General features: G+C 33.5%; 1 protein-coding gene across 3 annotated transcripts in view; it reads left to right on the forward strand.

Moving 5' to 3' along the window:
• Positions 1 to 135: 135 nt before the first annotated feature.
• fus (fusilli) overlaps positions 136 to 27,448 on the forward strand; it is a 72,971-nt gene continuing 45,658 nt past the window's right edge. For 2 of the 3 annotated variants that reach the window (XM_065359208.1, XM_065359210.1), the window contains exons 1-2: positions 136 to 499; positions 13,972 to 14,248. In XM_065359208.1, coding sequence (XP_065215280.1) covers positions 14,054 to 14,248 — 195 coding nt within the window. In that variant the 5' untranslated portion in view covers positions 136 to 499; positions 13,972 to 14,053. Of the gene's footprint in view, positions 500 to 721; positions 742 to 13,971; positions 14,249 to 27,448 lie in introns of those variants that run through there. The other variant, XM_065359209.1, reaches the window with a different exon arrangement.

Consider the following 27,448-nt stretch of genomic DNA (forward strand, 5'->3'; position numbering starts at 1 on the left):
TCAATTTCACCAATCTACGGTCATACTTTCTTCAAGGTGTACACCGCGAAATGTACTCGACGCGCGCACAATGCACGATTTTTGACGACCACTGATCACATCCAACCGGTGGAATATCTCTCCCCAGTTACCCAAATGTTAACCTCTTTGAAACAGGTAACACGCTTACCTGAGTTACCTGCCCGTACATAATAAGTCAGCTATCGCGTTGTGTACGTTGTACATGTACGTTTCGAAAGTACCACGTCTAACAAGTTTATATGAATTTTCGTTTTAAACATCCGATATTATCGTTTTATTTTTTCATTTTTTCCATTTATTCGCCTAAATTATTCAATTATATTGCCGCGTATATATTTTAGTTCAACGACCGGGTGTTTTTTTCGCGTATAACGCGATTTATTGGTGATTTTGTGTGAAGTTTTTTTTTTCTGTGAGCAGTCGGAGGCCAGTGCGATAGGTTACTCTGTCTTATGTACTAGAAAGTGTCGGATATTCGGTAAGTTTTAGATCGTCTTGCACACCGTATTACTTTATCTTTCAAAACTAATTCCGCTGCGAACCAGGTGAATCATTGAAAATCAACGAATGGTGTTGAAAGCTTTCAAAAATCATGTATTTTCGAATGTATACTAAACTTAGACTCGACGAAGCTGCTGTTATCATTGATTTTCACCCTGCCCCAAAAATTTTCATCCGGTGTAAAGTGTAATGAATAAGTGATCAATTTGCATCATATAGGTAATTCTATAGCCTACACTTTGCTGATTTATACGTACTCGTACAAGATGTAGGTACTTACACTGTCTGAATATGTACAGATAATTCTAGAAAGATACAGTGTATTTGCCAGACAATCTGAAAGATTACACGACCAACATAGACTAATAATGCTCGTACGATGTGATCGAATCAACTTGTTGATATACCTACTGAGTACTGAGCTTATACGTTTTTGCTGTTGGTACGTTTACCACTCATTCGTATCGAGAAAAAGTCTGAAAAATGAGGCTCTGTTCGATACCATACCTTTTTTTTGCGACAAGAATAGTTGTTCTTCGAGACAATGATACTTGAACAAACCAGAAGGCATAATGTCGGCGACGATAATACTGGGTAAATGAAAACACCTCTATTCTGTATTGCAAAACTACTAGAACGACCCTCCTTTTACTTTGAATACATTAAAGGTTTGAAAAAGATGAATTGTTTGAGTTACTATTCTGCGAAATGAATTGTACCTTTGAAGCAGTTTCTAAATTAACATCGGCTGTGTGTGTGTACTTCTAAAATGCGATTTTCGCCCAGGACTTGAGGTATTTTTCATCGTGCATTTCAACTCGTGGTTTCATCTAATACACCTCGTGAATTGATATTATTCACCTATAATATAAAATCATACGTTAGAAACAGTATTAGTTCAAATGAAGAACTTTTAAATTAATAGAGTCGAGTCAAACACTGACAATGATTAATCACAATTTGAATAACTATATAATATAGATGTCTTTTTGTAGGTACCTACTGAAATACGAGCATAGGATCCTAGTTCAATATCATCAATACCTACCTAAAGCTCTTGAGAAATTTCTGGAGAGAGAGTATTCAGTAGGTATCGAGTCACTTTGTTGAACAGGTTGTGGCAGCATTTTAGGCGCCTGCTTTGTTTCGAGCAGACACAAGTTATTTATTTCGGATCAGCACAATAGCTTTGCGTGAAAGAGATAAAAAAAAGGTCTGTCATAACAAAATAAAGATAAAATTTGCAACAAAAAAAAAAAGAAAAAAAGTATGCGGAAGAATTCAGGAATCTACGAGAAACTAACTACATAAAAGGCTTGAATGTGCGAACATGTATAATTATGTAATTGTCTTTGCTTGATTTGTGGAGTAGCAATTTCGTAGACCCTGATGAACTTCTCTGAATTGTCGGCTTAAAGGCAATGTTTGATTTTCTTGAAAAAATTTCCCTTCGTTGTATGATTTTGTGAAAAAAAAGGACAAGAAAAATACAAATTGGAAACTTTTGGCCTCGTCTAAGTTTTCAATTCTTGACATTTACAAACTTTTTAAAATTTGACATTTTTATTTTATCAGGAATACCTACCTTCTTAATTTGAGTTTGCTATTTTATAGGAAACCTGGTACTTTTCAGCTGAGATTGGTAAAAAATGACTTTCTATAGTTGATTTCAACCTAACTAATGAGATGATATCTCACCGTTTTGCGTCATTCTAGAATTTCCAGTGAAGATTTAATTTCCTCCAGTTTTCTGGGTTTTATTCCGAAATCGCTGAAAGGAATCTTATCACCTAGATGAGCTCAAATGTACCGCCAGGTTTCTACATTTTCCTTTGGTGGAAACTGGAATTTTCACGAGTACTTTACTTTTCAACTACTCCACTCCGAATTGTACATCAGCTGCGATATTGGTTGCCCAAGTCTGTTTTCAGCTATTTTGGATTCCAGAACAAAAAATTTTCCAACTGGAGAAAATGAATATCTTACTGGAAGCTCCAGAACCGCTTAAAATGGTCGAATTTCGCTCCCAAAAGTTGGCATGTACATACTAGAAGGCTGCTACCTTATTCATCAATTTCAATTTCATTGATGTTTTATAAAAATGCTTCAAAATTCTATTTATCAACTTACAGCAGCTGAAAATTTAATTTGTGCTTTTCTTATTGGCTCTTTTCAAAAATCCTAGTAATGTTCCAGCGTTTTAAATTTGGTGAGGTGTGGGGAGGGGGGCGTTTCAAAACGTTTCCTAGTGAGAAATTCCTAGCGATCTGAAAATTTGAGAGTAGAATAAAATTATGTCTTAAAAATCGTTTTCGATACAAAATCTCATCATTTAGGTATGTCGCAATCTTATCAAAAAAATTTCAAAAGTGTGTCACTCTATGAAAAAATAAGTTTGTTTGAGATTATTGATATTGATAAATGCTTTATGATTAGTATGTAATGTATTATCGAGTTTCATCTCTTGCAAATCTATACACCAGCAATGAAATTCTTATCAGTTGACGAACAGAATGCAATGCATGCCTTTAATGATTTATTGATAAATTATGGATGTCACATTTTCACCTTTTGTTTCGTATTCATCGCAGTTTATTATTTTTTTTCCAATGTTCACATTGATAGGTATAGGTACCTACTTGTGTACATATTTTCGATCGCCCTAGTGAGTTTGTTATTTCAATTTATGTAGAATATTTTCTTTTGGTATTTTTATTGTTTTCATTTCGACATTTCGAAATTTATGTGCACAGCAGGTTGTGTGCTCACTTGCTGGATTTTTTTCTTTTATGAACTTGAAACTGAGAAATTACCCATTTAAATGGATTTTTTAGTGGATGAACCGTTTTGGCAGGTATTTATTTATTTGAATGTTCCGTTTACCATAGTCGATCGAATTCGCCAAAATACTATGAAGTCAGCACGTGATTCTAGCGGTTTTTAAGGAATACGAGTATCTACTATGTGTCCATAGCTAGTACTCGTACGTCGTAACCAACATTTTTCATAATCGAGCAAATTTCGTGTATTGCTTTATCAGCGTTCTACGTGCATCGTACGGTACACCTATCAGGCTATAGGTACATATTTTTAAAAAAATTTCCTATTCAAGGTACCTTCTACTAGTACATGCAATTTATAACTTACGAAGTTGAAAACGAATCCAAGCTTATGTTTCTGTCGATGACGATACATCATACATGGTTATTAGTTGACAGAAAATGAATTCATATAGATACGAGTAGTTAGGTTCGTGGCATAATTTTCTTCAAAACATTTAAATTTAACCAAAATGATATGGCACGAAATATGTATCAGGAAAATTTGGAGAAAAATCTGAAACCAAAGTTCATCATTATTATGATAAACCTACATATCTTTGATTGTCTCCTGCTTTGGATAACACCGCAAAGAAATTTCAATACTCTGATTGATTATGGCTATAAAACTTTCACAATTGTAAAGCTGCAAATTGAAGAAAACTTTTTTTTAGAAAGGGTTGGACATCGAATCGTTGAGAGCAGGCGATAGCTTGATCTTTCCTTCTCCCAAATTGACAACGTTGAACTTCGAATCAGAGAAATTGAATTCTGTTCTTGCTGGAAAATGTTTGAAAGTGGGTAGATGCAAAGTGACGCATGTTGAACATTGATTTTGGGTTGAAAGCTTGCATAAAAAATAAAACATACTGTCTTATATGTGAAAAATCTGAACGCCTTATCTCTTTTGATATGCACAATTGCGTTTCATTGAATGGCCGAGATGAACGAATAAAACACACATTTCATTAATGAGTTTAATCAAGAATATTTTGTGCGCAGTCTCTGACGATAACTCCACCCATACAAAGTTGGCGCTAATTTTGCTATCAGCTCTTTGCAAATCTCTACCGCTCGGGAACAGCTTTTAGCTACTCTCGTGCAGTGGTCCAATGAAATTCGTTCTTCTATAATGAAATAAAAGCATGCGCTTGAAAGCACTCGGCAAAATTGTAGATTGGCGAGAAAAGTTTATTCTTAAGAAAACGAATAAAAAAACTACAGAATTTACTAGATTCTGGTGAATTTTAACTGACTTCATTTTGGTTAAATTTTGAACTCTGATTCAACCCCGTGATTCAGTTCTTGTTGAATTTTAGTGGTTTCCATTCTGATTCAATCAAAATGAAAGAACAATTTTTGTGAAAAATTCAAAGGAAATCAAGATCCAAAAAGCAATTATTGCTTTTTTTGGATCTTGATTTCCATGCTATTAAGTATCTGGATTTGTTATGATTTGTTCATTTTAATCCCAGATTTTGTTTATCACTTTTTGTATTGAATAGTTTTAAAAAGGCCATCTTTGCTTCGCTCGAATAACACACATCTTCGAGGCTAACATACATTTCTGCGAAAAAGTATTTCTTCTTGCTTCGCATTTGGATACGTTACTCCAAAAATTGAAACTCACTTGTATTTGGGACAAACTAAGAAAACAGCTTGTCCTAATTCCTCAGTGTATTTGGAAAATTGGTATTGATTGGTATGTAGATAGCTTTGAGTATTTTGGCTATCGGTCAACCATATATAGTTGGTAAACATAAAAATGTCGGTTTGACAAATCGAAAGGTATGACGTTATTTGAGAAAATTTTTATGATCCTACGTTGTTGATTTCTATATTTTTATGTCCTTTTTAATTTCCTCGTAAACTTCATTTCCGTGCGTGCGTCATCTGGTTTTGGCCTTTACATCGAGATAATTACCCATATTCAGTCCGGACAAGGATCCTGCCTTCCAAACTATAGCTGTATCCTGATCAAATTTTAATGTAAAAGTCGTATTGATCTGATAGCTGTGAAATTGGAAAATCCCAGAGGTTATGGTAATGGGTACACACTACACAGTACTCATCTATGCAGGTTTTTCCTCTTGTAATACAATACTAACTTTTTGAAGCATCTATCGTTTTAAAATGTCGTTTACTAAATTTTAGAGGAATTTCAATTTAAATTTCACGATTGAAGTTGTATAATTTGAAGTCCTTTTTGTTTACATTCTTGCTTTTGTCCATGTTTGTTTTTTTTTTTGGCTTGATTTCAATTCAATTAATCCTGTCTAATTCGACGTTTCATCTAGGGCTATACTCACGCAGATCAAATCCTTTTCTCTACCTTATAGGAAAAACCCTGAACTGTGCTGTCCCAACTTACAACGCTGCGTGGATATTACTCGTATTTAGCGCCACGTGCCTGCGTCAAAATGTACTCGTTTACGTAAAAATACCCGAGGCCAATTTAAATGTAGATAAATACCTACTTACGACGAGATAGCAAGGTGATCTTGTAGAAAATTATTCGGTGCGGCGCATATATCAATCTGTCTTCTGTTCTGTCTTGTTTTTTTAAAGAATCGTTGATCCTACACTGCAAGCCTCATTTTGAAGTTTGACGCGTTCACGCCGCGCCGAATTCGGCTCGATGTCGTTGTCTGCTAATTAATATCTCGTCTGCCCTCTTTGCCTGGTTCTCTTTAATATTGTTCTTAATGTTGGGCTGATTGTGAGCTGAGTGTTGTGCCCTGTGAAAGTTTTCACAAATTGATAAAAAATTATACGACGAATCAGTTGGCAGTACGCCCGCATGCTAGATGTTCGTTGACACACGAAATTTTTTAGTCTACGTACTTTCGCCTCGATGTCGAACTCGATATCTTATCGATCGGCGTTAGGTTTCGAAATTTTCTCGAATAAACAATTCTGCAAGTACCGCAAGTATTTATGCGCTTAATTTATTTATGAATTGTTTGTCTTACTTATAGTGTTCCATTCCAATTGAATGTATCGTTAAGATGGACTTCGAAGTGGCTATAGAAAATTTGTCATCAAGATTTACCAAATTAACTTACTATAGTTGAGGTAGTCCGAGTATAGTGATGGAAATGGAAACGATTTTTGAACATGTCAGTTGAGCTCTAGGCCTCAACTAGTGTAAAACCAAGTTTCCTTGCGTACTTGTGAGATGGACTGTCGAATGTCATCTTATTAATCATCGTTTTTGCTTGAACATGACTTTTGGGATTTTTGACCTAATTTTGTTGACAGTCGATTTGTAATGATAATGATTGGATTAACCTAGCGTATAATTGGTTTGAAAAATAAAGTTGTAGGAGGATTAAGTGCTGCTTGGTTAAATTGGAATGGGTCACAAATACACAAAAATTATTAGAAAGACAGAAAAGGTACCTCAATTTTTCTAGTATAATTTACCTACATATGCGACATTCTAAATTTGAATCAGTGAGGTTTCCCCTTTTCTTTAATGAAATAGCCAAAATTCAATTGATGAAAAATGAGTGAAATTGTTCAGTTGAATCAGTAAAAAATTGAGTGAACAAATCACACAATTCGAAATCAAAGATCGTTTTACAGTGCACAGAATTTTCATTTTTGATCACGCAAAACTGCAAAAATCGACGATTGAGACTTTCATTTAAAAAAAAAAAATTATCGATGTCAAAATTCACAAAAAAATAAAGTATGACGATACCAGTTTTTCTACGATATCTCCCTAATTAGTTTTCTTACATTTTTTGAAAATTTTACTTGAAAATTATTATCATGTTTATCTATATTGGATTTGCTTAAAAATCACCATAGCTGACCTTTTTTTAAAAAGTGGGTGCAATTATATTTGTAACCGAATAAAAATTTTATTATTTTGAATTCCATTGATAAACGAGTGAATGAATCAATAAACGTTTTAAAATATGTACACCGAGTGGGTATAATAAAATATAAATGCTTTGTTCAGCGGTCTCCCAGGATTTCCTAAGACTTACTCGTAATTAGGTGTATTTTCCACTCGATGTTTGAGGATATTCCTGTTGATGGTAGAGGACTCCCTTTATTAAAAAAATATATATGTACGAGTATATACTCGTATGTTAAAACTATGCAAATGCTCGCAATATTCTTTTCAATCATTCCAGTTCGTTGACTTACTCTGTACAGGGCTTGAAGAAAAAAAGTTATTACGGAAGATTAATGTCGTCCGTGCGAGTTCTGAACTTACTTAATTGAACATTTTTATAATGCAAGTAACGTAATCGTTTTTGTATTAATTAAGACAAAAAAGATTTTTTTTAATGCGCGGTTTATTTAAAGTGAAAATTAAATGCCATAAAAATTTATTCGTCGTTGGGTAACGACGATGTTTCATAATTTTTTTCTCTTCTTTGAAACTAAGGTGTATGTATATTTATTTTTATTTCATTTGATTATTCCCTAAAAATTTACCCTTTCGAGTGAATTACTCGATTAATTACTCGACTCATTAGGTTATACGTATACGATGTAATTATACGACCCGTATCTGCTTACAATAAGGTAATGCTTGTATGAAAAATTTTATAGTGATTCAAAATGTAGTATTGCTATTTATAAAGTCTAAAAAGTCCAATTTTATACCTTCATTTTTTTGTTAATTGTATAATTTTGTTCTGGATATACTCCGCGGTGGTTGGATAAACATGCGTACTCTGTGCTGCTTAGGAGACCTACCTGTACAATACGAGTCGATTGTTGTTGGTGTGAGATAGATAATAATAGAAGGGAGAAATATTTAATTTTATTCGGCTTGTTTTATTTTTGATGCCGTTGACCTGTTACATTGATGCGGTATACTGGAGTCGGTGGTTGTTAGTACTTGAAAGAGAATAAGAAAGTAGGTAGGTATTCTTTTTTGTGAAAGGTAATCGTGACTTTTTCCGCATCAATGATCATTCATTGTAGACTGCGTTTAGAGTTCACGTCTATTTCTGTGTAAAAGTTACCATGGTATCGCGATGGCTGGCGTACGTATTAGTTGCAATTCAAATCCACCATATAGTATACCATCTTCATCAGCATTGAACCCAGAACGATGGCTGGCTAAATTGTAGGTAAATGCCTCGACTGTGTCGACGCCGATGCCGATGCCGTTCCTATTGTTGGTCTTGCGGAGTCTCGCGTCTTTATCTCCGGTCTCTCGCTGTACTGTACACTGTACACTGTACAGTGTACGACGATGACGACGAAGGCCTCCTCCGCTTCTTCGCAGTTTTTGAACAAATTGTTCGAACCCACGCAATCGAGATCGTAGGTTTTTCATTCATTTAGATGTTTTCAAGTTGAAAAAAGGTTGAAGCAGAAAACACGGCGCGGCGCGGCGTGGCGTGGCGCAGCGTTTCGGTAATGCATAATTTATGTCGGACAAAAAGGTACTAACACGGCACATCCTCGCGTACGTGTAACGTGTACTTTACTTACCTATCTAAACTAAATGTAACCGCAGTATTAGTTTCATTCACCCTGCTACTCGTCCGCTGTGCAATGACGTTACATTACATACATGTACATTACTTACCTACCTGTTGAAAAATACGTTTATATACTCTTACTCGTTCATCCAGACGAAATATAGCCAGTGGGGTATATCACGGTTATGACATCAACAGGTAGCACGTCTGTCGTCTGTGGATTACGATTAACCAAGTACTACCTAGACCTAGACTATACCTGTACGTACTTACTTCCATTCCACCCATATGTAAAGTTTATAAGTTATGATAAGGCATTTTCCACTGCCAAACGCGACACAACTTTCCCCCTATAGAGGTTTTCTGCTTCGACAGATTTACACCAAAATGGTCTCAAAGTAGAATATTACCTACACTTGTTGGAATATGATTAATTGCATAAACATAGTTGTAATATCATAATTAATACAACGACTAAGGTAAATACTACACCATAAGTCATGTTATCGTGAAAATATATTACCTCTAAAATCTTTTCTATAAGTGTATTTATTTCGAGGCCTCTTTGAAAAATTATTAGTGATTGAAAGATGACTGCATTTTTGTCTTATATTCAGTGTCATATGTCATGTGAAGTAATATACTATTGATCAATTTTACCAAAATTTTCATCACCTCTTTTACTGTAGAATTTTATTTGTAATTTATTTCTTTGAGTAGGTACTTATACTCATTGACATTATTGGCGCTTTCATGATACATATCTGTCGGGTACTCATCTTTTGTTTTGAAAATCTCGAGTACTTACGTTGTTGAAAAAAAAGTAAAACTTGTGATAAGATGTAGGTACTAAAAAAGGTATGAATATATCAAAAAGAAATGTATATGTAACCAAACGATGCATCGGAGCTATACATAGTTGATTCGGATAAGACCTGAAAAATTAAAACCACGTATTCTACTCATGAATATGAGTCAAAGGCGCCGCAACCGGGGGGGGGGCGTGGCCCCCCTAAACTCAAAATTGTCCCCCCCCCAACAGAAGCCATATTTATGTAAAAAAGCAGACATTAAAAAAAAACACTATCATCATCACATGCTTGAAAAAAATGAAAATCTCGAAAAGTCTGGTTTTTTAGGAAAACGCAAATCAGTTCAATTTGAGTGACATCTAAAAATTACTTTTTCAAGGAAAACATCAACAGTGATGAAATTTTGACCACTAAAAAAAACTATCGTATACCTTTTGAAATGAGGACTGATTTTTGAAAGCTTTGCCCTCGCTTCGCTGGGGCCGTTTGCTTTTCTGTTTTCCTTCTTAGATTAAAAAAAAAACATCATTCAAATTCCATTGTTTCATGCTTCTTGCTTCTCGAAATACTGATTTTCAAGAACGTTTGGGATCATTTTTTTCGCTTTTGAATTTTTCAAAACTAAATCAATTTGAATTTCAAAATTTTGAAGCAAAATGTACATAAATGATAAACTTTTTAGAAGTACCTAACTCATCATTGTGCAGCTCCAAAATTTCCTTTGGATGAGCTCTGGTTTTTAAAGTTTTTATTTTTTTAAAATTTTTTAAAGTTTTTATCTGCCCCAAAAATGAATATGTATTTTGAAACACTGTTTTTAACGCAAACGAACGAATATAGGCACTCGGGTACCCAACTAAAATCATATGTTACGTAAAAATAAATATATACCTATGTATATGCTACTGGTAATTTGCCTTTATAGCTTGGCCCTCCAGAAATTTGACCTCAGCGGCGCCTATGAATATAGGAGTAAAAAATCTTTTATACACCATGGACCACAATCTCTTCATTTTGGACTTATTGACCTTTAAAGGGGGCCATTTCGGCGCTGTATTGAAAATTGTGGGGGAGGGGGGGGTATGTGGTGGAAAAAGTGAAGTGAGATCTAGAAAATAATGTAGAGTATCATTCTTTTCTGTTTTGGTCCATAACATGATGTTTCGAAGTAGTACTTCTTATTCAACACTCATTAAACTTTATTTTCTCTGTTTTGGTCCACTGGATTCTGATAATCAAACACTGAAAAAAAAAAACAATAAAAATTACTATTTCAGTACAGTAACCGGATCCAATCCAAAAATAATAGTGATTTTTACTCAGCCAAAAAATACATTTTACTATAGAATTAGGTAAAATTTATTACTCTCATAGTAAAATTTACTAATCTCATAGTAAAAATCGCAATATTTTTGAATGGGATCCGGTTACTGTATGAAATAGTAAAAATTATCCATAATTTTTTTTTCCGTGAATGTTTCCATTTTGAATACATATCTACTTTTTTTTTAAAAAATGCCATTCCTCAATAAAACATGATTTATCTCAACCAATACCTATGCTCACTTTGGCATTTCAGGTCTTATCTGAATCACCCTGTATGTGTTCAGTTCTATAATGGTTGTGCCATTATTGCAATGGGTGACTATAAACATCAAATGATGGTCAATTGAATTTGTTCAAACAAAATTGGAGCTTATTTTTTTTTAGTCCTTAAGCTAGTATATAAATGCAATTTGCGAAGGGCAATTGAAAATTGCTGTTCAAATATTCATCCAAGAACATGCTCAATGCATACTGTCGAAGATAGCACGGTGTTCTTTTTCCTCTTTTGGCCAGGGTCTCAACTTGAATGTTGATCTTGATCCTGAATGCTCCAGACCCAATTCGAATTATTACAAATTGAAAAAAAAAAACATCGTTCAATTTTTAAAGATAATATGTATTCATTTCAGCCGATTTTTTTCCAAAAAAGTAATATATCAAAAAAATAGGTATGTACCCTTTAGGAATGCGCTGACTCGATATCGCGCTTCAACTCCAGGAAATTCCACTAGTGACTTGAAAAGACTATTCTCAAAGGCCCTGTAGAACGTATGACTTTTACACATTATGTAACAAAGGGAACCACGTGAGATCCGCATTTTTGTGATTGGCTAGCTACATTTTTCGTATACTTAGTACATAGATTACTTTCAGAGGCCCTCTTACTTTAAAAAAAGATCGGGTGAAATCGGGTGCTGCACACTCGCGACGTTTGCTTGTAAGTATGATATTTACTTAACAGGAAGATCTGGTGGTGATCGCAATGGAAGGATCACCTCGTCTGGAAAAGGAAGGAAGAGGCAGAGTTCAGTGATTGCGGTGTTTGAATTTCCATTGTTGATGCATTTCTAGTTTTAATTTCTTAAATCACAATTTTATGAGTAGGTAGTTTGTGTTTGTACCTACTTCTCATAGTTTTGTTCAGAAAGAAATATTCATGGGGTTATTTAGCAAATTGGTTTTTTTTTTCTTTCTTTTTTAAATACATGTACGAGTAGGTATGTCTACATGTACCATGTCATATTGCAGTATGTAGTTATGTATGGTTTGATAAGGTATACGTAAATTGCCATGAAGTCATTGTTGACATCCTAACAAACATTTCTTACTATTTACATAATGTTTCTGAGATACTTTTTGCATTATTTTGTGGCCAGCGACTCCTGTTACTTGGAAATTTCCTTTTTTCTGCTATGTTCCACTAATGCTTATTTGGTTCGCTCAGAATCCAGTAAGTATATTTTGTTGAAAATTAGATTTTTGAAATGGAATGACGATTAGCATTATTTTGCTTGGGAAAGTTTGTATTATTAGGTATTATAGAACAGCAGAAATTTTTTCCAAAAGTTTCAAGTCAGCTGTGCAAAAAAATATTTTTTTTTTTGTGAAGAAAATTCTTTTGAAAAAACATTTATTAGTGCTTCCAAGTGGAATATATTGGGTAATTTTTTTTCGTGTAACCGGTGATGGTTTAAAATTCTATGTTTGTTATTGTGTGTAACGAAAGAAAATGAATATAGGGTCAGTAGTTATAAAAGATGAACGCATGTAACTATACGAGCATGTACATATTAAACAATAATGATTATATTAACCGTTTGAACTGAATGTTTATAATGTGAAATAAGTAAGAGTGTCCGTGGGTCCTCACTATGCTAAGTAAAGCCAGAGGCTGAACGTCATTAACTGTTTTCAAGGTCAACCATATGATTACTGGACCGATGAGTCCGGCGATTTGGTCCCCGGCTGATAAATCCACTAGTCACGATAGGTATGTTTCGATGCATGCGTGTATGTCTATGTACGTACTATAAGTAGGTACATAGATTTAGGTACGTATGTTCACTTGCGTGATTCCTAACTGTTGATCATTTCAAAATATTTACATTTTTGAACTGGAGGGAGAATCAATGATTGATTTAGGGGGTTAGAAGTACTCAAATTTTGAGTTTTCGTTACGTAACTTGTAAATTTTTGATAAAAATATGTACCATTCACGTTTTTTTATGGTCCGTTTCACACAGATGATTACATACCTGCGTACTTTGTAGTGAAATTAATCTTGATTATCTTGTGGAAACTACTGTGGGTTCACAGATCCAATTTTCTCAGAACAAAAAACTAAAAATCTTGGTTAAAACTACCAAAAAAAATCAATTTTGCAGTTAATTAATTAATTTTTTTTGACGCATTTCTCTGAAAGTAAAAAAGAAATAGAGGTTTATTTTCTGTCTCGGATGAAATTATAACCGTGATTTTTTTCAATTTTACTTTGAATTTAGTTTTGCTTTCCCGAATAATTTCTTGTATCTTTCATTTTATTTTACACTAGATTCCACTCTTCTAGATTTTTTGTTATTTTTTGTTGGTTCAAGGTAAGAAAAACTTGATATTGCGCAACGAATAGACCGTACAAGTGATGAGTATCTTTCAAATTTCAGAAAATATGAATTCTAATATTTGTTTGCAAATTAGCAATGCTGCCATTAACCAAACTATCGTACCATCGTTCCCTCAAGTAGTGAAGTAAATACATTCGAATAGATAAGAGCGAACGATGTTTCGTTATCGATTATATGTACTTATTTAGTTTTTACCCAGTGTTAACCAGATGCGTACCTATTCCTAAGTATAGTACATACGTTAACACGTGTCATTCATGTGATGTGAAAAGCATAATTTTGAAGAAAAAAATCTCATCTGTTAGAAATTCTTCTCATTCTTGTCCCCCAGCCCCCTCCCCCCAAGCTCCAAATATGTTATTCGGGAAAATAGAAACTAGGATCTAATTGCCTTTCTTTCTTTCATTTGTTTCAGAATCGAGTTCGAATGGTGTGGAGGGAATCGCGACCGAAATCGTCCTGTATAACCAATATCATTTTTACCATTATGAACCATAATGGTAGAATCATTAAACTGTGACAATATAAAACACCGCAAGGAAACAACGCTTAGTGCCATTAAGATGCTGGGCACACCGTACATGTGCGCCTTCTATGTAGCCACCGCTGGATTACAGGGCGCGTCTTTAGGTTCTGATGAAGAGGAAATTGTACTATTAATATATGTCATAATAGATCTGACTCAGAACAAGGTAAGATTTTCGTTTTGGTATTTTTTTGTTTATAGTATCATAACAAAATGCTCTTTTCTAGCGAAGAAAGGGTTAAGGGGTCAGTGTATCTTTTATCTTCATTACTGGCATCGATATTGTTCCAGGAATAGGTCGTGCTCAGAAATTTTGAGCACCCTACTGCAAATTTTTCGCTAAAAATGTAGGTTGTTAAAGTGAAATAGACGCATGATCGGTGCGATAACATTCCAGTGATTATATCCAATCATGGTCTCATTAAATTGGGTCTGATGAGGTCTGAACAGATCTACTTGGATCAGGGGGGGGGCTGTTCGGATCTGATCAGGTCAGATCGGAATTGTTGATCAATTTAATTTATTAAAATTGACGACTCACATTTTTGAGTACCCTGATTAGGAAGGTCTTTCTCGTTGATTGAGCATTGGATTTAATTACATATTAAAAAATTAGGCCGGCTGCTCATCTTTGTGATTTCAATCAGAATAATTTCCTTATTTTCGTTAAAATTGATCAAATTACGTTGATAAATTTCGTACCTACACCATGCGACATTAATTTTAGCACATAAAAAGTAGCACGTCTCCAATGGGGTGTTAAATGTTTTTTTTTCACCCCAGATATTACGTAGCCTACCTATATGTACTGTACATAACGAGATGCATTATAAAAACGCTTTTCTTCAAAACGGCAAACGGCTGTTTGCCGGTACTAATATGGGTTTCTCAATCACCCTTTTCAACCTCACAACTTCCCTAAGGAACTAGGACGAGTGAGACGAACGCATCTGCCGGTAGGATTTCGATTTCTTTGGAAAAACTCTTACAGCACCTGGTGTTTTCGACGATGTCTCTATTCTTATGACAGCCCACACAACCGTAATCTACTATGTACTCGTCGTCGTACAAAATGCCAGTATATTAGGCAGGTTTATGGTACTTTGTAAACGTATTCATATTGCGATTGAAAATTAGCTATTACCATTTACGAAACTTTTCGGTTCTTGGCAAGTACTGGCGATAGGGTTGTACGAGAAAGTATAGATGCCTATAATTCAGATCCCTGCAATTGTATTGGGCATGAAATAGTAATTCCAGCTGTCTTATTGGTTCAACCAGATAACGCACATGCAAATCCACGTAAACGAACCAGTTAATACGTACATGTACTACCAGATTTCCTTCAAAGAAACACGTTTCACTTTTTAGTAAGCGCGCAAAGTGCCATATTTCTGGCACCAGTTAATTACCTACTCCTTGGAAAAATCACCGACTGTGTATTTAGTAAATTATACGAGTTTTAAAAAAAAAATACATATCCATCCAAACCACTAAACGCGAAAGTCTATGTACCTACCTTAATCACATTAAACGTAAGCGCACTAATTAGAATTTTTAATTAACCGTACGTATATGCAATTTTTTAATAGGTTCATTTATATGTACGTATTTACTTTCTTTGATTCTTTAAAAATGTGAATTTTATAACGATCTATATTTGTGTATAATTTTTACATTTTTCGTTAGTTGTATTGCGAAATTTTTCCCTGAATGGGGTAACATGCGAGTAGGTATGCGCTATACGCACGATGTGTGCATCCATGATTATTCGTCATTGACGTGTTTGAAGATAAATTCATTATTTTTTCCATTAAAATATGCTTACATAATTAAGAGCTGGGAGGGTTATTCTTATTATTCTCATTGTTTTGTGAAGAAAATGGGTATTCAGGTAGATTTCAGTGTTTTCTGTTTGAATGCAGTCGTTAAAAAATTTAGGAATGAATATTTTTTGGTCTGCTGATTTGGGTTACTTGGTGCATAAAATTAGAAGCTTTTTCAATTTTCATTTTTCGTTCTAGTGAATTCAACTTTGAATGACCGTTAAAAATTTGTATTCGTATTAATAGCTTATTGGCAATATTGCAACATGAAATTTTCCGAATATTACATGAATTTTTTCCTTTTCTAAAAACGTAAAGTCAAATGTTTTGGAAAGAAATTTCATTTTTTTGAAAAAAAAAAAAAAAGAAGGTTCCCCTTAGGTACTGTATTTTTTTGATTGACAATTTTTCAAAGAAGAAGGCGAAAATGACTACTAAAATATGAAACTTCGTAGTAGTCCTTAGCGTGAGCTTTTTTCTGCTACATATGTTAGAATTAGATTTTTGCCAATTAGGTATTCCCAAAGGACGGTCAGTCATTTAGCTTTAAATCGAGGAAAATTTGAATATTTCTGGCATTTCTCTGAGGCATTACTTAAGTTTCCGGTTTTGGGAAAATCGCTCCAAAAATTCCAAAATTGAATACAGCACCTACAAATTTGGATGTTCTGTCTTTGGGACCCTTCAAGATCGATTCGAGAACAGATTTTCAAAATCAGTTTTTAAAAGTTCAAATCCTGCAATTTTTTGTTGGGAGGAGGGGAATTCAGCATAGAAATGTGAAATTAGGTTGTGGTTCATATTCCGTTTTGATCTTTCGAATCAATAAATTGGTTGTAGTTTTTAGCAGTTCTGAAGCCTCCGCAATGGATTTTTGTATGTTCAGATTTTGAAAAAATCAACATTCGAGTAAAAAGAGTCAAAATGAAATTCAGAACTTATGAACTCGAGTAAGTGTGTGTCTTTGTTCTATAAAATTTGAAAAATGAAAAAATCTACTTATTGGGATTTGAAAATGGTTTGATTAAATCACTGCCAGTCGATTCGGAAGATTAAAAATAAAATTAAATCAAACTTCAGCATTCTACTGCAATTGATTCAAATTTTATTTTTTCCCCGTCAAATTAAAATTTTTTAAAATTCACCAAAAATCGAAAAATGATACTCAGCACTTTTAAATTTGGTCTGATGTTGTAAAAAAATGGCGCTCCTTTAATTTTTTCCTATAGGATTCTCAGATCTGCCCTTGAATTCGGACGTGAAACCGAAAAACTTTTACTGACTCACTTGGGTAAGGTTATGAAGGTTAAAGTTGGATAAATTCTTCATTTCGTTAGATAATATTACTTAATTCTTGATCTTTTGAAAATACTTAAAACCGATTTAAATCCGCGAAGATTGCCCAATGATCGTCTACTGAAACTGAAACGAAATCGAAATGAGCAATTTTAGTGAAAAAATATCTAATTTACTGTCCAGATGATTCAATTTCATTTGAATTTTTTTGCAACGAATTTTGTTCTATCCTCATCAATAGCTTTTTTTTCAAAAAATACTTCCTCCCACTTAGTTTTAGTTATTTCGTAGTTTGAATACTGCTTATTCGAGAGGGTTTAACCAGAAAAAAAATCATATTTTAGTACCTACTTTCGATGATACTGACTTAATACCTGTTTCTTGGAAGACCTAACTACGAAGATTCATTCGTACATGTATATTCGGATTATAGGAAGTGTTTTTCGATTTGGAAAGATAAATAAGATAATTATACCTCGATGTGAATATTTAAAGTGAAAAATGTTCATCGAACCCAACATACTTTGGATTAACTACTCGCGGTGATTGTATTATCAAAAGTGTATAAAATATTCTAAAGTAATTGTATTTGTACCCGAATAAACGCGTTATCTTTTGATTTTCATCAATCTGTCATCGGGAGTGGTTTGATGTTGCCTTCGTTGGTTAATAATCTTCCCGAAAGAATAATAAAGATGAAATCGCCGAAGAAAAGAGTTACATACCTACTTATACGTACGTAGCTACGTACGTGTGCAAGTGCAAGTTACATACTTACCTTCATATACCTCACCTACCTACTTATGCTGGTACATGCAACGTGTATTGTTGTATTCGTTTCACACAATAATCATACTTTCGTCTTCGTGATGTTGGTGAAAAATTGAAAATATAGGTGCTTTAATCATTTTTGCCTTCGAATGAATCAAGAATGAACGAGTATTTTTTCTGCATTCAATAATATTATTACTCGGTATTAAAAAATCAAGTAGGTAAAATATCGAATTTATTTGATACGACTTGATTTAACTGTTTAAAAATGAATAATGCAAATATGGCATATGCTGTAGAAATTGAGAAACAAATCGATCGACTTGATAATTTTATTTTCCAGGTATATCCCTCCTTTCATTACAAAGACACTAAGACCCCAAATTCATGTCTATTGTTGAGATTTTCGTAGATTTTTTAAAAAGTTAGTGTGTCTCTTTTTTTTTCCATATTATTTTGTTCTAATTTCAATACCCAATAACGTGCATATAGTTGCATGCCATACAAATTTCAAGACGTACGTACATTTAGGAATATTTTGAAATTTCTATTGACGCAAATATTAAAGAGTAATTATCAAGTTTTATGCCGAACCGTTTATGTCTGTGGAAATCATACGCGATCGCATATCTGTTCATGAATTAAATTTGAATAGAGTTTCGCATCGCGATGTACTTACGGTTTTTTTTTAATTTATGTGTCTGAGAGATTTGAATCGCAAATTTTCAGAGTTTCTGTTTGCAATTTCATACGAACAGTGTTTACACATGACGTTGAATTTTGTCAGCTCATGAATGGTTTTGACGAATTGGAAAATCAACTCCAGGTTGTGAGGTTGTCTTTAAAAATTTGTGGAAAATTCTCGAACTGCAGGCAATTTTTTGTACTTATTTTACTGAGGTTTAAATACTTGAAGTAATTTGAAGGTTCAGTCCTGTTTTATTTCTTTAGAAGAGATTTGGTTTCAAAAATTGACAGGTACGTGGTAATATGAAGAGTATGGTCGGTAGTAGAATCAGATCTGAAATTATTCTTTTTCAGCTTTGAGCGTACTTTCATTTGCGACTAGGTGATTTTTTCAAAACAGGTTGTGTTGGGGCTAGAGCGAAAAAAATCACGATTTTTTCGAAAATTCCCCCTCTTTGGAAGTCCAAATCTTTCATACAGGGGCACCTCGGGAACTACAAAATTTTTGGTGATTTCCAACTTCAAAATGAAAGTTACTGTTGAATTTAATCAAAATCCGACTATCCGCCAATTTTTTTTTCGCGATCCATCCAAAAATACCTACCTACCAACATTCTTGAAAACATCCCAAAAGGTTTTTAAACATTTCAGCAAATTTTGAAAATTTTGTTTGAGAAGGCATATTTTTTGAAAAAATTTACTCAAGCGGTAATTTTTAAACAGTTTTTTTTTTTTTTAATTTCGATTGAAATAACGTTATTGGTAGTTGGTACGAATCTACTAAGACTTGTGAAGTCGTTCTGTATAATAATATGGTCCATTATTTTCTACACACTTGCATTTATTCTGCGCATATGCTTGAAACACTGCGAGTAAAGCTTTGAAAAATTGGCTGGTTTACCTGTTTGGAAAATAGCACGTACTTTTTGAAAATTGAAACTCTATTGGAAACACTTTTAATGAAATAATCTGTCATTAAAACTTCGCAATAACTTGTGATTTGTCACAAAACACACGAAAAATTGAATTTCTCCGCCCTTGAAATTTACTGTAGTATGGCATGTCACCCTTCTCACACATTTTGATACTGGTTATAAGAAGTCGAAACATTAATGTATGTTTGTGTATCGAATTCGATATAACTATATCACATCGGCTCATTTCAAACTGCTTCTTTTCTTTCCAGAAAATTTTACAAAGCTATTCATTATACGTCTTAATAGCCTGAGAAAAGCAAGGCAAACAAGTTGTACAAATTTGAAAACGTTTACGAAACGAGTAACACTGACAAATTTTATGATTACAATTACATTTTGTCGGGAAAATTTTTTAACGATCTTTAAACATACGTTGTTGTCGTCACGCGAATAAAATAACGTTATAATTTGTCGCTTCTTTATAAAGAATGCATTTATTGTAAGTAATATCCCATGTTATCCATAAAAAACCAGAATCTTAACGATGTGGGTAAATAATGGCGAATAGGTACCTACTTCTATAGCCTACTGTGCTAGGTTAAGGTGAAATTCGCAAAATAATTCAAGTACGCTTTAAAGAAAATAAGGTTATTATGTGCAGTACCATTTGTGTCTGTGTGTGTATTCAATATTTGAATAAAATATTTTCGTGAGAAGAATAGAATGTAGCTGTGTAAACGTGGCGAGATAAGTTTTAGGCGAATTGTGTAAAGGTATGCACAATTGCACATGCTCAGTTTAGGTTATAGGTAGATGTACAGTTGGATTGGAGTATTCTTTAAAATATGAATCGAATTGGAATGTTTTATCAATATTTATTTTGATGAACCGAAGGAATTTTAAAATGATAATTTTGTTTGGATTTTAATCGGTCTGTAGCGTTGCTCAGTTTAGATTTTGGAACGTTTCTCTTCAAAGTTCCTCCTTGGAAAGGGATATTTTCATAATGGCATTTTTTCGTCTAAATTTCGAAGTGTAGCTCTAGATCCCTTTGAAGTCCATTTTCAGAGTTGGACTTTCAATGAGAAATATTGACTTTGAACTTTTAGAAATTCAGTGAACTTTTTTGGATTTGAAACCTGTTTTGATATAAGTTTCCATTATTCATGAGATCATGAGATACTTATTCGTGGCTAAAGTTGAATGCTATCTGACTTCGTAAACTCTTCTTTCTGTAGGTTTAAGGACAAATTAAGGATTTATTTTCAGTTGAAACATGGAGACATGGACGATTTTATACTCGCACTTATTGGTATAAAAAGGTCATTGAAATCTAAAATCTTTTTCTATTTTCAAAGGTTAGAGAGCTTTCTACCTACTCGTAATTACATATCTATCTACGTATGTCTCAAGGTATTTAAGATATAAAATTTCCAAAAAATATCGTGACGACTGAAATGAATCGATTTTTGGTCAATTTTGAAGGTTAAATTCATATCAGTTACTCGTACGTAGAGAAGGTGTACGTAAGTAAAATCAGGTTGTCCTTAAAATGGTGTAAGTAGAGTCATAGACATTTGTCAGGTAGAACTACGGTATCAGTTTATCTTTTACGAAGAAATATCGCATTGAGGGCTCATAAAAAACGTATTTTCTGTATCAGACGACGTATACTTCCTTTGATAAATAACAATACACGCGTACATGGTTGTATTACCGGTAGGTCTAGGTACGCATTACTGACGTTTACTCATGTCCCCACGATGTCATACAGGAAAACGCATACCGTATTGGAAATGTATGAAGTGGAAAAAAAAGGTAATTGTATATGTACGCGAGTACGTAAACGAGAACCATAATTCGAAAAGTCACAGGGCCAACTAGAGATATGGCTATATACTCGTAAATACCATTAATAATGAATATAATAAGACTAAATGAAGGAAATCGTTTGAATTTTAATGAATAATTTTATGAATAATTAATCCAAGTGACCGTATTAAACGCGTTATTTTGTCCACTGCGTCGCGCTTTGCGACCGATGTACCTTTCAGAAAGGTAAAAGGTTGAATACGTTGGTAATTAGTAATGCTCGAAGCACGCTCAGTATATCTACCTACTCGTATTCGAGTCGATTTTTCTTTTTCTCCTTCTCCTTCTTCTTCTTCTTTTAATAATTTTGAGCACCGTAAGTTCGTTCTATGTGTATGTGTGTTTTTCTTTTTAAAAAAAGTAATGCTTGTAACCTGTAACGATGAGAATTAAACGAGGAACCGTCGCAAAACCAACAATTAAACAAGAATTATGGCGTTACTTCATTATACTCAATTTTTTTCCATTATGAATACATATCCCGTGACAATAATGTGACAGTTATTAGCATTTTCGCTGCGTAATGTCCAGGACGATTTTTTTTTCAGTTTTAGTTTTTGAAATAACGATGCCTGCTGTGGCTGTGTAGAAGTATGTCATTTCAGTTGAATGACTTTATTGGTAAAATGCGCGGTTTTCTGGTTGTAAAATTGTTACTGCAGTTTTCGATACGTTTTCAGGATGTATTTTTATATGTTGGTTGCAGTAAAGTTTTCCAACCAGTTTGAATCGCTGACATGCTGACATTTTACTGGCTTGAGCAGGTATTTTCTTTCTATTGTTATGAAGTAAATAGATTGGATAGTGAACTTGCCACTTGTTCGAGTCAGTAAAATAATGAGTCAGTTACTTTTGGCGTCCAAAAAATTCTGTTTCACTTTTCATTTTTCATATTATCATTTCCACTCGAGTCAATAATACCGATGGCTGATCCTGATTTTCGAAAAAAATGTTATTACTTGGCTATCAACAAGTGAATAATCCGAAAGAATTCATTTTTTTATTCTTTTCCAACTAGTTACACTTCCTTTTTAGAGTCATGGCTGTAAAGCCCTTCCTTTGACTGAAATTGTTGATAGTTTCATCGTTTCTGCTACTTCCACCGTAACTCCTCACTTTGGTAGCATGGTAGCCAACAAAATGTTTGAATATCTATACGTAACACTTGTTTGCAAAACGTTTTAAATTTCTCACTTTTCTCCAAAAATTGCCCATAAATCTCGTTTTGTTGCCAAAAAATGCCAAAAGCCTTCATTTTTTTGCTAAAATTGTCCAAGTTTCGCTGGTTGTCAACATTTCTAAAAAAAGTCACTTTTTTACCAAAAATTTGCAAAAGTCTCATCTTCTCAACAAAAATTGACAAAAATTCTTAATTTTTACCACATTACTAAAAAATCTTCCTTTTTTTCTAAAAATGACAGAAATTACCAAAACTTCTGATTTTTTTTGCTTAAAATTATGTACTAAAAATTTTCGTTATTTTGCAAAAAATTCTAAAAAAAGCTCAATTTTTTAGATTGCTTCAAAATTTTGCTTTTTTTCAGAAATTGCGATGCTAAAAATTTGTAAAACCTATTTTTTGCCAGTAATTGTCTAAAAGTCATTTTTTTACATTTTGAATCGAAAGTCGGGCTTTTTTATTCATTTTTTGTTTCGCTCACGTCTTGTAACAATTTTGCTTACTTTTTAAAACTTTTTTGGTTGCTAAAGTAACCTTTTTTTTTCGACAAAAAATTGGGCACGAGCCCTGAGGCTGCTGGAATTGGGTTTATATCATATTTTTGAACTTCTTGATCAATTGAAGACACTTTCCACTTGAGAAACGTTCTGGAGCTCTTAGCGTTTTTCTTTTCAATTTCTGAAGAATTCCAACTTATTTCCCCATCAGCTGAAGTTCATCATATTTTTCTTTGATGATTAAGTAATTTTTTGGAGAAAAAAATGTACAAAATATTTATAAAAAGCTGACATTTGTTCAGACTTATTTTGTGCCCTTCATATTGATCGACACTCGACAGTAGTTTCGAACGAGCTTTTTTGTGCTGGGCATCGAGGTTTGTTATTTGAAACATTTTGGCGAAACTTGACTGAAAGCAGTATTGTCATGTAAAATACTCGTATTTGCTGGGGGCCAACGGGGAAATAAATTTTCTAGACATGAAAAAGAATAGATACTCGTAGAATAATAGCGTTCGGAAATTTGACGTACTAAATTTTATGTTAGGTACGATCAAACAGTTTAAGATTTGATTAAATGACAAGAACGTCATTAGTGATGTGTGCGATTATTATTCAGGTCATGTGAATGGCACATTATGCTATCTTTATACATGTAGGTAAGGTAGGTACATCATGTGTCTTCGTATATTAAAAAAAAACAAAAAAATAGAATAAACTTTAACTTTCTTTAGCCTATATCGCTTTCAATATCAGAGGTGAACTATTTTACGTATCAAGGAGCCTTTTTCATTTTAGTTTGCCTTGAAATTTTGTTCCAGAAACCAATGTTAGAAAATCTTTTGAAAATGTAGCATTGTAGCTGAGTATTATTTTTTATGAAACTCTTTTTTCCTTTGAAAAATTATGCCAGAATTTAGTCAAAAATTTGTTATTTGGAAATTTAGGTACCTATCCTTCCCCTTTGATTTCCGGATTAGGCACATTTGAAATTCTTATAGGTAAATCGAATATTAGGTGAATTCCGATCCTCGAGTAGGTAGTAGGTACTCAACATTGACAAAGTTTCGTTCGGATCAACAGAAGATGCCTCCCAAAACCCAAAATTGTGACTTCTATTTTTTTTTGCAAATTATGCTATTTTACTGAGTTTTGGAAATTGACCTTCAGACCCGATTCCAATGAATAAAATTCAAAAATAAATCTATCTCGTTGGGACCAGAAACATTCATTCACTTGTGGATCAAGTTTAAAGTTTGAGTATAACTAGACCTACCTACCTACTCGTTGATTGTTTCTTTCGTGTGCAGCTTGAAGGATTATAGCCTAGAATAAGGCTCAACTCAGTAAGGTGGTTCTTCAAATAAGGGTAAATATAGAAGTCTCGTTAGGCTAAGGTATAGTATTCTAAAGTGGTTCGCCTGTTAAAAATTATTTTTTTTTTAAATGTTGCAAAGTAAGTATTAGTGGTGCTACATTAAAACGAAAATTTGTTCGGAATTTCCATCGAAATTGATCAAAGATTCGAATGATATTTTGATACGAAATTCTCTGCAAATTGAATTGGTATAAGTAGGTTTTAAATGTTGCCAAGAATTTGAAAGATGTTGACTTTCTCGTAGTGATACCTTCCTATCTTACCGGCGAACCAGATGATATTTTCTTGTTGAAACCTATTGGCAGTTTGCCTATATCTGCTTTCTTTATTGATTTGATTTTTTTCTGGACGGAAAGGTCTAATCAGCGTTAGGTAGGTATGGCTGAATTACATCTATGTATAATATGCTGGCGATTATTCTTGCGAAGTTGAACGGCCAATTTAGGAATGACTTATTATATTAGGTACGAGTAGGGTATAGTATACAGAGATGGTTACTAAACTCGTAAGTCGCTCGTGTATGAGATAACAGACAAAGTTGAAATACATTGCGAATAGCTGCTTGCAGTATCAAATCTCTCGAAATCGTGAAACAAGATATTTGCGCTACCAGTATACATGAACCAATAACATCGAAAACCGGATTCGTCGAGTCAAAAACCAACAATTTCACGGCTTATTTTTATTTGTTTTTTGTTGTTGTTGATATGTAGCGTACATAGAGACGTACTACACGGATACGTACGTATTTTCATGCAACTTGTGCAGATGTGCACCAACCTGTCATCTTCTAAGAGCTTAAAACTTAGATATGTACTTTCGCTTTAAATTTTTTAGGATGCGCCTTTGCCTTTACGTTTTTTTGAAGATTTTTTTATATATCTACTCCTTATTCGAATATTAGTAATGTTTTGCGGTAAAGTGGTAGGTTTTTGTGTATGGAAAGTTATGGAATGTTGTCGGAAAATTTCCATCGGAAAATTATCTCGAATAAGGTGACAACATAGTCATAATTTGTTATCTGGGTACCTAATTACCGCGCTTGAAACGCCGTCATTGCGTTTGCGGTCATTTAAACGTGTTAAAATAATCGGTCGATGATTTTAATGTGGGTGGGTGTACTTACCTACCTATTATTTTCCGTGGTGTGAATTAAATGAAACAATTTGTTGCATGTACTTTAACAACACAGACAAGTAAATTTAACATTATTTCAATTGGTCATCATGATTGTTATATTAGTGGTGTAAACATGGTGAATAATTTTTATAAAGTGGGTTGGTATGATACATATTTGTGACTTCTCAAAATCAAAATTTGGCGAAATTTTCTGATCATTGAATATAGAAGGCTAACATTTGACGTCATTACTGTTCAGAGCTAGAAGTCTAGCCTAATTAAGAGATTTTTGGAAGAGGGAATGAGAAAAATTTTGAGATTTCAGAGAGAGTGAAATTATACGTTGTTGAAATGTGTCAGTTTTTGGGGAAAGACAATAAATCTAGAGTTGTTATTGAGTTTGAACCATATGATCTTATCATCATCATATATATTAAAAGAATTTGTGAAATCTGGTGACAATCCGCCAGCCTCTCCTACTGAACCGATTTTGCTCAATTTTTTTTAAAAATGTTCCTTATCACATGTAGATGTGTTATGAAGCATTTAGAATTCAAAATTATTAATTTTGAGCCCAAAAAATTAAAAATGCATTTTTTTGAACAATTTTATTTTCGATCTTTGGCCGAATATTCTAATTTGCTAGGCATTTTCTTTATCATCAAATAATAAACAAAAACTTAAGGCTTCACAGCCAAGTATTTATCAAAGTAGTAAATCCAAAATTGAGATCCATGCAGAGGCAGACACCTCGATTTAAGTAATGATTTATCATGTGTAATTAGGAGATTTGATCAAAATTTGTGACTCATTGTGCCCGTTGGGGTGGGGGGGGGATGTTGAGAGTCAAATTTGAAAATTAGTTTGCCAAAAAGAGACTAGAAAAGGGTCTTGATTTTTTAAAAATTTCAAATGGTAGGTTTCAGTCTTCTGTTAATCATGACGAGAAGTTACATTTTTAAAATTTTAGCCAATTATCAATCTTGAGCCTCATAATCACCTACTCCATAGAAAACTTCAAAGACAGATTTAGGTACTTAAAGTTGGATCAGTCTCGAGATATGTGCCTTCGACTTTGACCCCCCGCGATTATTTCTGACATTGCAATTTTGAATAAAGTGCAGATGTGGCCTTTTTATTTGATTTTGTGTACCTACCTATTTAAATAATTGTTTGAAAAATTTTATCATCGGTTCTCAATATAACCTTTAGCTAATTACGAGTATGTATTTCAAAACTTTTTGACGAAAAATCGAGACTTTTTGACAATTTTTTGGCAGCAAAGTAGGAAAGGATTTTTGCAATTTCTGATGAAAAAGGCAATTCTAGGAAAAATAAAACGAGACTGACAATTTTAATAAAAGGGGTTTTCTGCATGAGAGTTTCTGGCAGAAAAGCGAGACATTTGGACATTTTTTTAAAAAAACAAAAAATTCGAAATTTTTTGAAAAAACAACAAAAAAAAATGAAAAATTCGAAATAGCATTCATATATTCACTAAGTATGTTTTTTTTACACGGATTCTCGAAAATCTGGTTTTTGGACGTTTTTTGAATCTCTTTTTTAAACACTTTTTAGATCCCCACCACAAACTTTCAAAACATCAGAAGTCTTCTCTCTTTAAGTAAAATCCATAATCCATTTTCAAAAGCTACTATCCTAACAGATTCTGGTGGATTTTAAATCTGCCAAAATCCAGATTCTCGAAAATCTGCCATAATCCGTGTAAAAAAAACAAACTTACTTTAACCTCGAAATGAACCATCCAAAGAGAGTTTCAAAATGAACCCGGTGCAAAACGTCCAATTTCGAAAAATTCAATG

This window comes from Planococcus citri, chromosome 3, assembly GCF_950023065.1.
Source record: "Planococcus citri chromosome 3, ihPlaCitr1.1, whole genome shotgun sequence".
In the NCBI taxonomy this organism is placed as follows: domain Eukaryota; kingdom Metazoa; phylum Arthropoda; class Insecta; order Hemiptera; family Pseudococcidae; genus Planococcus; species Planococcus citri.